Here is a 12574-nt window from a genome sequence, read left to right on the forward strand (position 1 = left end):
TTCTATCTGGTTACTCCTGTGCTTCCCAGATAAAAAGTAAAGCAAATAAAATGCCTTGGAAAAGTTTCTTCTCTTCACATCTCCAGCCCAGCAAGAAATGGCTAAAATTTTGTGAGATAGTTTGTTCTTAGGCAGTTTTCTGACAAGTTTGCAAGCACATTTATGTTGGATCATTCAGCTAAGTGTCAGACCAGGTGCAAGTTTATCTGAATCAAGTTTTCTAAACCTAGGATTTCCCAGTCTTTATCATACCCATAGTTCAGCTATCCCATATCTGATTGTGCCAGTAGCATGTACTCCTGGAGAAGATGTAAGTCTGCAGCAGGTAGTTGTGGAATAATCTGTCTGGCTGAGTTGGGTTTTATCCTGAAACATGGAAGCATGGAGTCTAATATCCTTTGCATAAAGTCTATTGCCATTAATTAGGCTTAAGTATTGGGATATTTTTTTCATATTTTTTGACATAGCTGTGATATTTATATTCTGTTTGGTGAACAGGTTAACATGCTAACATAACTGTGAGAGTGGAGGAGCTTATAGTAATGGAGAAGAAAGAGAAGAGAGTAGTTTCCTCTCTCTCTCATTGTTGGGGGCTTGCCACTATCAATTCTTTTATTTATGATATAGAAAGCCACTTCTTTTATGGCTTGACATTAGAAATATTAATATATAGTTCTGGCTACCTAACAGAAAGCAAGCCAGCATTTTATGACATTGCCAGGCAGCAAGCACGAGTGACAGATCACAGCAGGTCTGTTGCTGGGGAGCCCATTAGATCACATCGTGGTAAAAACAGAGAAAATGGGTCGTTATGTTGTGTAATGTAATGTAATCTGTCAGGCCATGCACAGAGCATGAAAATGAACGTAGCTTAAAACCAAGAAGACAGTAAGGGTTTGTGTCCCACCTGCCTGAACAGAAGTTTATATTCCTGTTGCGCACAAACATAGCAACATGTGAGACTCTTCACAACATGAGAAGAGCTGGCTATACTCTTTTTATGGCCCCTTGCTTTCTGCACCTGAATATTTTTTAAGCAAAACATGTTAGGGGTTTTCCTCTGCAGAGGGAAATCTCATTGCTTCTGCCCCTTACTGGTTGGAGTGCTTCCTAATGGACAGCCTATCTCTGTTTTCACTAACAGCTAATCTAGGGAGATTATTTCCCCCTCAAAGGGAGGGACTGGCTGGTGCATGTGAGGACGGCCACTGCCTGCTTCTGGACTGATTATCTTAGGCTAGCACGATGTGGGGGTTTGTTTTGTGAAGTACCGTGGCTCATAAGAAAGGATGAAACATTTCAGGTTTAAGTTCCACATAGCCTGCTACGCTGTGCCCAGCAACAGTGGTTCAGCAAAGGAGGGTGAGAACAGGGCACGTACGCAGCGAAGCTTCTTTCTTTGGGGCCTCCCAGATCCCAGCACGCCTGAGGATGAGTTCCTAGTGCATGTGTTATGAGAAACAATGGATAACAATTTCCTGTTTGCCTTCTCCATGATTCTCATTTTTTTCCACACTGCTATTGCACTTACCCCTATGTCATCTTTTTTTTTTTTTTCCAGGATCCTACTCTGTTTAGTTTGACCCTTCCTTGTTCAGAATCTTTCCATTCCCTTGATCATCCTTAATTACCTTYTCGGTACTATTTCTAATACTGCCATTTCCAATTTTTAGATGGAGAGATGAGGACTAGCTGCCGTATTCAAGTTACAAATATTCAAACAGGTGCCCTGTGGATTTGTAAGGTGACATGATGTTGCTTCCTGTTTGTTTCTCTATTGCTTTCCTGACATTCTCTAACCTGTTTGCCTTTTTGACTTCCACTGAGCTAGCACTTTGATAGAGCTATCCACAGCAACCCAAAGGTATCTTACCTGAGTGATCATTGTTACTTTTGAGTCCATCACTGTGTTTATATAGTTACAGTTGTTTATTCCCATGTCCATTACTTTGCGGTCATCAGCACTGAGGTTCATCTTCCGTTTTAACAGCATTCTGAAAACCATCTGCAAGTAGTCATGATCAGATTTAATTTGTATGAACCTAATTATTTCTTTTCTCATCAGTAAGCTGTGTCACTTCATTTTTTTCCAGATCATTTATGAATATGTTGAACTGTTCATTCAAGTTGTTTCTTAACTTTTATTCAGATGTTAACCCTCTATAGGACCTTTCCTCTTATTCTGTGAGCGCTTAGGAGGTTTCTTAAGAGTCTTTGGTGAGTGAGCTCATCAAAAGCAATTTAGAAATGTGAGTATTTCAAACAATCATCCACATCCACATGCTCATCAGCTCCTTCAAAGAACTTTGTCAGATTTGTACAGTATGACTTGCTTCTACAAAAGCTATGGGAGAGGCACTTGCTATGTCATCTCTCTCTTATGCCCAGTAATTCCTTTCTTCATTATAGTTTCTATTAATTTCAGGCATACAGAAGTTAGACTTCTTGGTCCTTGGAGTCTCCCTCAAAGCCCTTCCTTCTACTACTGAGGTCATGTTAGGTCCCAGGTTGTATGCCACAGTTTAATTGCTCAACCTTTACTATTTCATATTCAAGTTAGTTTTCAATCAAGATTTCTAAAATATCTAAACCTTGGATTTRTTCTTGTTCATTTTTTGATTTGTCCTAAAACCTCTCTACCAGTTCTTCAGCTTGAGAGAGTTTCCCAGACCTGTCTCTGCAAAGAAAAGCCCCAGTGTGGCAAGTCCTTACATCCCTTTGGAGAGAACATAGATGCAGAGAATTCATTTAGCTTTTCTGCCTTATCCTTATCTTCTTTGAGCACTCTTTTTACATCTCAATCATCTGTCAGCCCTACAGACACTCTGGCAGGCTTCCTGCTTCTGATGGCTTTGAAAATGATTTTATTGCTTGTTTTTATGTCTTCAGCTACTTGTTCCTCAAGATATACTTTTCAATGGACTTATTATGGTTTCTCATTTAACTTATCAGACCTGTGCTCTTTTCTGTTCTCCTTATTTGGGTAGAACTTCCACTTTTTGAGGCACACTAGCCTCCTTTATTTGGCTGTTAAACCAGGTTGGGTATGGGCAGCAGCAAAGGACAGCACCATGATTGTAAATACATGTTGTACCAAATATTTCCAACATTAGAGACCAATAATGGTCCATGCCTCACTCTGTCCTGCAACAAATAGTATTCTGTGCTTCCACCTCTGTCCTCCATGCCCACTTCTGACCGTACTCCTCTGCAGATTTGGACCCATTACTAGTGTGACATCCTGTCACAGCAGGGAGGAGCCTGAAATGGGCTGAGCTCTCCTTCACTCCCTTCCCTTAGCTGGTAACGCACCTCCTGTTTTCTAGCAAAGCGCCGGAGCGGAGAAGAGCTGCTACAAGGTATGGGGTGAATGTGGGTCTAAGTCGTGAATGGGGGAAACTGTGTGGAAAAGGTACTAGGGAGGAAGGTGGAGATTTGGAGGGGGAGGCAAAGAAGTACTGCAGGGTAGAGAAGAGCATGGGATCCCAATGCCATCTTCTTCTGCTGCTTCCACAGCAGGACAAAACTTTCACAGGACAAATTCCTGTGCCTCAGCCAAATCTGACTAGCTAGAAGCAGGGAGGAAGCCGGCAAACATAGATGCTTCTCCCCACACTAATCCTCCACACCACTTTCCCAGTGCAGCAAAGATTCATGGTTTTATAGTCTCACAATATTGCGCGGTATTGTGATACTCTATTTGGTGCTGCTCTTGCATAAGCTTCCAGGGTGCTGCCCAGCTCTACTCTGTAATGACTGGAAGCATCACAGAATGCCTAAGGTCCCCAGGGAGACTAATCCCCATCCTAGTCTGGCACATTTCTTACCAACTAGTGTTGGTCATGGAGTCCTGAAAATTTGCGTGTTCTGCAAATCTTTTTTCTAGAAGGCTTTTTGTGTCTGGGCAATGTACAGGGGCCCAGCTCAGGTTTATGTGTTCCTCTGAATGACAGGATAGCCAAGACTTAAATGCAGCAGTGCTGCAGTGTTTCAGTGACTTGTTCTCCCTTATAAATTTTACCCTCTTATCACTGACAGTCAGTGGAGCTGCACTGTTAACCTAGTAGGAAGAGGCTTGTATTTTTGGAACAAAATATTCCCATGCCGCTTGTATGCAGCTTAACTGGTGAAAACAGTGCTTTTATCTATCACAGCTCTTCTAGATAACCAGGTCTCTTCTCCATTGTTTTTGCTGAAATACTGTCTGGAGTTTCTATACAGATGTTCAGGGCTGAATTCTGTCCCTGGCTGCCCACCAGTCCTATAGGTTGTTCTTGCAGAGCCTAACAAAGACATGATAGCTCATGCTGTGCGAAACCTCACTGGATGAAGCTGCAGGCTGGAGATGTGCGTGCTGCAGGCATGAAAATCAGACTTTAGTTTGCGTGGTTCCGTTAAGCAGTCACGTTGTTGCAACCATGCCCTCCTTCTGTGATCTTAATATGTGAGACTGAGCAGGGCTGAGCCAGGGCAGTCCCTGCGTGATAAATTCTTAGTAGGTGGTGACCTCCTCTGCCATTGTTATAACAGAATTTTGACCCAATTTGATGTCAGGAATAATGTTAAACTCTTTGGGATGCTGCTGTCAGACTACGTTGGATGGTGCTGTCAGACTACATTGCTTGCTGACATAATTTAGGCCTTGGCTCTTTTCATCAACAGAGAGATGCTGATGTTCCTGCTCAGAGAATGGCATTCTGCCAAACTAAACTACCTCCTTAGTAGCCTCAAAGCCAAGTTGTGTTTCACTTCTCCTTTTGCAAATCTTGTGCTGCATTCATCCCACAGAATGACAATAGTCGTCTACCTCTTGCATGCACCTCATTACAACGGGGAACCGTAGAGAAAATTTACCTCCATGCAGAGAGCCAGCACAAAATATTGGTACTGGTCAACTCACACTCAGACCTGAAGAAGCCTCCTTAAACATTGCATAGCATAACATCAACATAAACATGCTATACTCTGTACAGAGACAATTTTCACATCAGCATTATGCACAGTCTAAAATTGTCCTTGGTTATTTGAAAGCTTAAAGGAGTTGCCCCATGCAGTTAAAAGCAGAGTCTGGCTCTCTGTCTGCAAACTGCAGTGCTGTCCTTTGGGATAAAAGGTGCTTAACAAATGTAAGTTATGACAACAGCAAAAAGATTTTCATCCCACTGTGTCACAGAGGTGGTGCTCGGAGACACACATGCAGACAGGGAAAGAATGGGCCCCTGGCAGGAGAGTTTTCATGATAGCCCAGCATTGACCCATGCAGAGTAAGGATTCTCGAGTTACAGATGGAAGGAGGAACAGAATCAGAAAAACAGAAATGGTTTGAAGTTCAGGTGATGAAAAGTGGTAGGCTGGAGTACAAAGACAGGATTATTGGCTAGTGTTGCTTTAGTAGTTGGTGGGGGGAAGAGCTTAAGGCCACAGCATTACTGCATTGCTGCTTTATCAACACAGCCAACACTGTGTATGGTATTTGAGTCACTTCTAAATCCAGCCTCTGGCAATGAAAAGCACATTTAATCCATGTGTTAGATTGTTTGAAGATGTATCTGTCTCTTGGCCTCTCCCTGAGGTTGGGATTGCTGAATTTGAAAAGAGGTGGGGGCAAACTGTTCTCCTTTTGAGGGGGTCAGCTCTCCAGTATCATCTCTAAAGCCTGGGATATTGAAAAATGCAAGGCTCTCTCTCCACCTGCCCCCTGCAGAGAGAAGCCCCCTTGTCTCTCCTGTTACTAAGGGGAGAAATCAAAGAAAGGATCTATATTTAAACAGAGTTTTTTGTTTTTAACAACTTTATTTTTTTTCTGAGATTAATGCTCTGCACTTAGGAGTTCCAGGATTCACTTACGCTCTTGGCTCTGATCCCTCTGCAGCAGCCCAGCACTGCAAGATAAAACACTAAAAAAACCTCATTTATTAAAGTAATTCTCCTTTTGTCTTTTTCTTCAGTTCTCTTCCATGAAAACAGCATCACTGCTTATCTAGTTCCCTCAATGGTTAATTCTGCTTCTATTTAATACCCTCATGCTCCATTAGTGTGCAAGTGGCTCGCATTGGCTGTGGGAGGTTACAGACTGAAGCTCCAAGAATGTCACTGCTAGAATAGGCAGTCAGATCAAGTCTGAGTTGCATCTACAGAGTTACACAAATGGCCTGGAATAGGAATGCGACAATCACAGAGCAAACTTAAGTTACATTTGCAGGTATGCATGAGATAGCAAAGAGTATCCAGAGTAAGAATTACTGGAGTAGCTGTGAAGCTGAAGAATGAGAATAAAGCACATCATTGTTAAAACATAGGGCGGTACAGTTCAATATGAATGCATATTGACAAAACTGTAAGGCAGTGGGCTGGAATAGCAGGCTTATAGCAGATCACGGCTGATCTATGTACCCCAAGCTACAGGGGAGGCCCCGGCACTGAAGCAACCACAGTCGCTGTGGGACAGGTTCATGCTGAATGGACAGAGCTGCCTGTGGACTACTAACCAATTTGCCGTGGCACTGCATAGTCACAGGAATCAATCACATCAGTCACAGGAATACAAATTCACCTATAATAAGCACCAAAAAAAGGGTGCTAACAGAATCCAAGAGGAAGCATGTGAAGACCCTTTTATAGTTAGAACTGAGATGTAACAAGTCTCAGAACTAATCTCCAGTGGCATTATGGTCCCTCTTATGGATTGCTTTGTCTGGGCATCTTTAGCTAGGTGCAAGGGAGTCTGCAAGCAGGAGATACCCAGCTTAACAGTATAAAACAATTATTTATTGGCTAGCTAGGATTTAATGAAATATTAGGCTATGCATAGGCATGCATTAGCATGCTCACTACCCCTGTAAAGGCACCCAAAGAATCTTTGCTTGCCAGGCAAGCGTCAGTCAGGAGGGGAAGAGCCAGCCTCCACAGCTCCCTGGGACAAATYCTCAGTGGTGCTGAGTTGCCATCTGCCACCAGCTCTGTCAGCACTGATGGCACTGAGAATTCAGCTCATTGACCCCAATGATCCTTGATTAGTCCGCAGCTAGACTGACTATCTTGAATAATCTTCTTGGCTTTTTCCTCTGAGATTTTGTATCTTTCCATTTTGGTGTTTTCTCTCTTGAATCCTTGAGCTACTGATGATCCCATCTCAACAATCCTACCACTGTATGTAATTTTTGCCCTTCTTATCTCTCTACAGATTTTCTCCTAACTCTTTCTCCACAGTCTGAGTCAAGGTTACACAGCTGTGCCATATCAAAGCAGGGCCCTGGATCCTTGATATATAGGCAGCTAAAGGCCTAGATTGCCTTCAGAGGGAAGCTTACAGCAGAGGTTACAGAGAAGGAGGGTTACAGTAGCCTGTGGCTAATTAGGTGGCCTAATTCTGGAGCTTGCTCTGTGTCAGATGGGGTCCTGTCTCAGTTCTAACAGAAGACTCAGGAAAATAGCATCCGAGCTAGGGTTGTTGTCAGTACGGTTTCTTTCTAGGGCTTTCTGGTTAAGAACATTTGGATCAGGCAAGTTGGCAGTTCTTCCCCAGACATAAAGCCTTGGTGCTTTTGTGAGAGTTGAAGTTAGGTAATAGAGCCTTTGGCTTCAAGATCATTGCTTCCAGGTGAACCTAGCATAGTAACTATGAACATTACTATGTTGGAGCTGTCTGGTGATCTTCACAAACTGGACTGCAAGAAGATCTACTAGCAGTGCACTTGGTTAAAGTGGCAGTACCCAGCCATTTCTTGTCTTGCCACTGGCAGCCTCAGCCGTTGGGCTGCAGGGACCGTGAACCAGCCATGGGAAATGAATAACTCTCTTGATCATAGAAGTGGTCCTGCTGGGGTACATCCGAGTTATGTGAGCAGGAAGTGGTGAAGAAGCAAAGCTCATGTTGCTACTTCCCCTGCCACATCTGCTCTGTTGATGAAAAGCAGGCTTTGGTTTGCAGGGCTGTCTGGTACATTTCAAGCTCCTGAGTTATGAACATTGAGGTACGGTATGTGCATGCCTTAAATTTGTCAGTGCTACAGTTTCACACTCTGCCTGCTCTGAAACAAGGAATACAGCCTTTCTGCAGAACAGTTTTCTGTAGCTGAAAGTTGTGGTTACCCATGCTAAGCCAACACACAGAAAAGACTCTTTCAACCTTCAGTATTGTGGCTTCTGTCCAAGAAAAAATGATATATATTGCAGGCTGTTCCTTTTGTCCACAGCTTGCCTTTCTCCTGGGACAAAGAGTAAGTCATTGAAGAGGGAAAATGCATGCAGAGTCGCTTGCTTCTTTGGGAACTGTGACAGAGTAGTGTTTGGTTTGCTTAGAAGGTTTTCCCCACTACCAGTTTATTTGGGTGAAGTGTGCAACCCTTCAGTGAGACTGCTGGGGAGAAGGAGATGTTTTGGAATGAGCATATGCATTGGTTTGTTTGAATTACTGACTTGAGTGAGTTATAGCTTCTTGGCCATGCTATATCTTCTAGCTGCTAATGTCTTTCAGTGTCTAATGCCTAGTAATGGTTGGTGCACCCTCACCCTTGTACAAATCACAGCATTGCCTATAAGGTTGCTATAAGCTAGACTCAGTAGTCCAAGCAGCTCACAGATGATGACAAACCTACACTTCTTCCAGCTTTGCTCTGCAACCAAGACATAGTATGGAAGCCATTGCCAAGTTTGATTTCAGTGCTTCAGGAGAAGATGAGCTGAGCTTCCAGGCTGGGGATATGTTGAAGGTAAGTGCAGCCCCAGGTTTGACTAAAGGACAGTTATTAGCTTTAAGAGTTCAGACAGATCTTGCTGTGCTCCCATTTGCATTGATAAATGAAATTGACCATGACATCTATAAACTGGGATGCAAACATGAGACACAAGTCTCCCATAAAGTCTGCTACTGGTCAAGTAACAACTCCCAGGTCACTTGAGTCTAGGTCTACTCAATTTTAGATCCCTAACCTGTGGATGTAGTTGCCCTACAATCCTCCAGGAATCAGCAGGGAAGGATAAGTATCTTTGCTGGGGGAGAGATCCAGTTCTCAGGCAGACAGATTTTGAGGTGTCTGTCTCTTTTCATTGACTATATAGATAGTCTAGGGTGACTACATCTAAAGATAGATAGCAATCACTCCAGTCTACAGTCATCCTATCTTCCTTACTTCCAACTCTTAAATTGTTAGAAAGATGGTTATCATGCATTATAGAACTTGTATCTAACTTTCCAGTGTAAGTAATTACTGTAGTTGCCACAGGGGTTTTAGGCAATTTCAAATGGAAGAGGAAATGTCCACAAGAAAATCTCTGTTACACACATGATGATGGAAGAGATTAAGAGGCTCTGGGCAAATAATTCTCTATACCAACCCAGCAATAATTTAGCAGTGGAGGAATGGCAGAGACTGGCAGAAGAAGTGCAGTTGATCATAAGCAATACAGAGCATGTGAAAGTCTCCTTAAAGCTGATTTGCATGTGTTATTATAGAACAGTTCTTGTTAACCCTACTGAAGTCTCACAGATGAAGTTACATGCTGCTCCACCCTAAATTAGCCACTTCTCAGCCCACAGCATAGCTGTTCTGTTTCAGTTGAAAAGGACTGAGTGTAACTCCTTTCTAAGGCCTGTAACTCCATCACTGGCCAAAGGGATGTTGTACAACAGTAAGATCTAAACCCATGTTCTGCCAGGGAGCCTTTTGTCTTTCCCTGTCCAGTCCCAGTTTTTCCAGTTAATATTGGCTCTCAGCCTTGCCCCTTCCATGTTTTATTTTGTTGTCCTTTTAATTCTTGAAGCTTAGACAAAGCTGGTGTCATCGAGAATTTGTTAAGATCAAAAAGAAGTTTTCTCCAGAGAGCTATGAGAAGTGCTCTGGAGAAATCACTTCTTCTCTTTAGGACAGATGAACACTTCACTCTATACCTCCTTTACAATTCTTTTTTAAGTCAAGAGTAGTCCCCATGTCCCTGCTGTTCCYCGATCTTTACCTGATATCCGCTTAGGAGACTGTGGTTTCATTCAATCCCTTTGCAGGGGTGATGGTGTTGGCCAGATCAGTTTTCCTTCTGTTCCTCTCCTTCTCTTCCTGTAAAATCATTATAAGCTAGAGTTTTCTTTCGAAGCACATTGGAAGCTATTGATGAAAAGTGTGAAATAACAGCTATATGTTATTATTAGTAGTTGTCACTGAGACTTCACTACCAGAAAAGCCAGACTGTCTCTTGCTTTAACATCCCTGAGGTGAACAAAATAATACCTTAGCAGCCCAAGCCATAGTAACAGTAAATTAGCCTGAGTAACATCTCTGCTTCTGGCATATACACACATACATGCATACCCTGTCATGAGCCCCYTTCTGCTGCCTGCGCAACCTGCTGGTTGTCTTTCTGATTTATGAAAGAGATAAGATGAACAGTATTGATGTAGAGATTAAAAAACAGGAAACATGAGGCCCTCAACCAGTAGTGACAGGAGGAAATCCACCCCCCCACACATCCTTCTCTGAGAGAATGACACACACACAAACCTGCCAGCTCTGTACACGAACCAGCAAGTGGTTTGTTCTGGAAACAGCAGGGCTTGAGCGCTAGCAGAGTGGTTATTGTCCCCTTTGGTTAGCCAGAGCAGCAAAAGGAAGCCTTAATCCAGCACCCAGGGATGGGGGAAGGAGCAGCTGTACAAGCAGGGAACTCCACAGCTTTCCACTGCCCAACCCTTCTCTAGCCACATGCATAAAAAGGGCCTACGTGGCAGGCAAGGCAATGGAGAATCAGCCCCAGAGACAGGGACATCCTATTGCCAACACCAAGTGGTTAGAATTCATGTGTTAAGCTCCCAAAATTATGAGATTGGCTTACAACACAAGTGTTATTATTGTTAACAATGGTTTTTAAATTAAGTCTTTTCCACTTGCTTTCTCCTCTTAAAACTGTCAGGGTTATTGCTTTCAAGATCCTTTCCAAAACCAGAATGAGCAGAAACATGTTCTATTTTATAAAAAGGAATTCTGTCCCAGGACCCAAAATGTCAAACAAAACACCAAGGACCGCAACATATGCAGTAAAATCATAATGTGACTGTATTCCTGTCCTCTCCATCTAGCTTAGGGCCATATCAGGAGCCATCAGCCAGAGAGCAGTGAATCTGGGCAGTCTATTGCCTGTGCTACAGTCCCTAAGGACCTTTCCAGTCAACATTAATAGGAACACTCCTTGAAGCTGCTCCAGTGTGCACTGTGGGCTGGCCTCTGCTGTCCTACAATCTTGGAAGTGTAACAGTGGCTTTCAAGCACTTTTTGCTTCCTCCTTTTACCTACCCTGATAAAACTCAGGACAGCTGCAGATTTAACCCACTAAATACACTCTTGTGAAGTGACACATGCGAGCACAGGATAACATGTGTGGAGTCATAACACACACACACACACATATTGGTATAGCTATGTATTCCCTTCATACACATAAATGCTGGAGGAGTTTTCACAAATTTTTTTTCCTCCCCTTTGAAATTGATATGCTCCAATACTAACCATTAAAAACAGCCCAGAGAGCTCCTTAAACCCCTGTTAAGTCCTTCAGAGCTGAATTCCTCCATCTCACAGACATCAGAGACAGGTAGACTGCATTCCCAGCCACCTGGACAGGCATTCAGAAGAAAGGACAAAGCTAACAAGCAGTCCCTTTAATTCCACCCAGCCTTTCTCATAGCTTTGTTTGCTCTGAAGTGGTCATCAGCCACTAAACCTGCTGCAAGGTGGGTGGGTGAGCATGTGTGGAGTTGTCTTCTATTCTTACAAGAAATTCTAGTTTTCTCTCAGTATCTTGGTTACTTTTGCCTTTCTCAGGGCAAACACTTATTCTTTCCATCTCTCCATTGCAGGTTTTAAGCTCCCAGGAAGAGTGGTACAAAGCTGAGCTGAGAAGTCAAGAGGGCTACGTTCCTAAGAACTTCATTGATTTTCATGTTCCCCCGTAAGTGTCACAAAAACTGCACACATCACCATTGCATGTTTTCACGGAGTACTGTCAAGAGCACATATGTGTGTGTGCATGCTCCTAGGAGAATAAGACAGAGGAGGCACTGGTTATAATATAATTAAGGGCTGGCAAAGACTGCCATAACACTATATGCAGTTCTGCCAGCGCATCTCATTCCTGCCGTGAAACATCTCCTGTTCTTTCAGAGCAGGATGGTACTCAATGCTCTGTATCACTCTCAAGCGACTCCTTTGTTACTGTTGCTCAGAAGGATGTCACTGGGATATGGCAGAAACTGCATTTAGCTCTCCTTGGACAGAAGGAGAATTGTCATAATATGGAGCCTTGGCAGCGGAGACAGAGGCTGAGCAAAAAAGGAAGAGCAAGAGATCTCTCTGAAAATGAATTAAAAAAATTTAATTCCCTCCCCCCAACTCTTAACTACATTAACTCTCTGTTCCCCACCCTGCCATCCACATTCCCTCTCCCCCACAAAGTGTATGTGAGTTTCTCTCTATACGCTAGAGGTCAGTGCAATGCTATGTGAGATTGTGACATCTGGTGTTACTCATGGATTGACAGAGATGGTAGACCAGACATGTCACTCTGCTCCCACACACATGCACACATA

The 12574-nt window shown here is 43.2% G+C and overlaps 1 protein-coding gene across 6 annotated transcripts in view; it reads left to right on the forward strand.

Moving 5' to 3' along the window:
* The window catches only part of GRAP2 (GRB2 related adaptor protein 2), a 53903-nt gene that overhangs the window by 17296 nt on the left and 24033 nt on the right, over positions 1-12574 (forward strand). For 4 of the 6 annotated variants that reach the window (XM_026065004.1, XM_026065002.1, XM_026065003.1 and 1 more), the window contains exons 2-3: positions 8609-8711; positions 11846-11937. In XM_026065004.1, the coding sequence (XP_025920789.1) occupies positions 8634-8711; positions 11846-11937 (170 nt within the window). In that variant the 5' untranslated portion in view covers positions 8609-8633. Of the gene's footprint in view, positions 1-3306; positions 3360-8608; positions 8712-11845; positions 11938-12574 lie in introns of those variants that run through there. The other 2 variants (XM_026065007.1, XM_026065005.1) reach the window with 2 other exon arrangements.

The sequence above is a fragment of the Apteryx rowi genome, unplaced genomic scaffold (assembly GCF_003343035.1).
Source record: "Apteryx rowi isolate R43461 unplaced genomic scaffold, aptRow1 scaffold_223, whole genome shotgun sequence".
NCBI classification, from domain to species: Eukaryota; Metazoa; Chordata; class Aves; order Apterygiformes; family Apterygidae; genus Apteryx; species Apteryx rowi.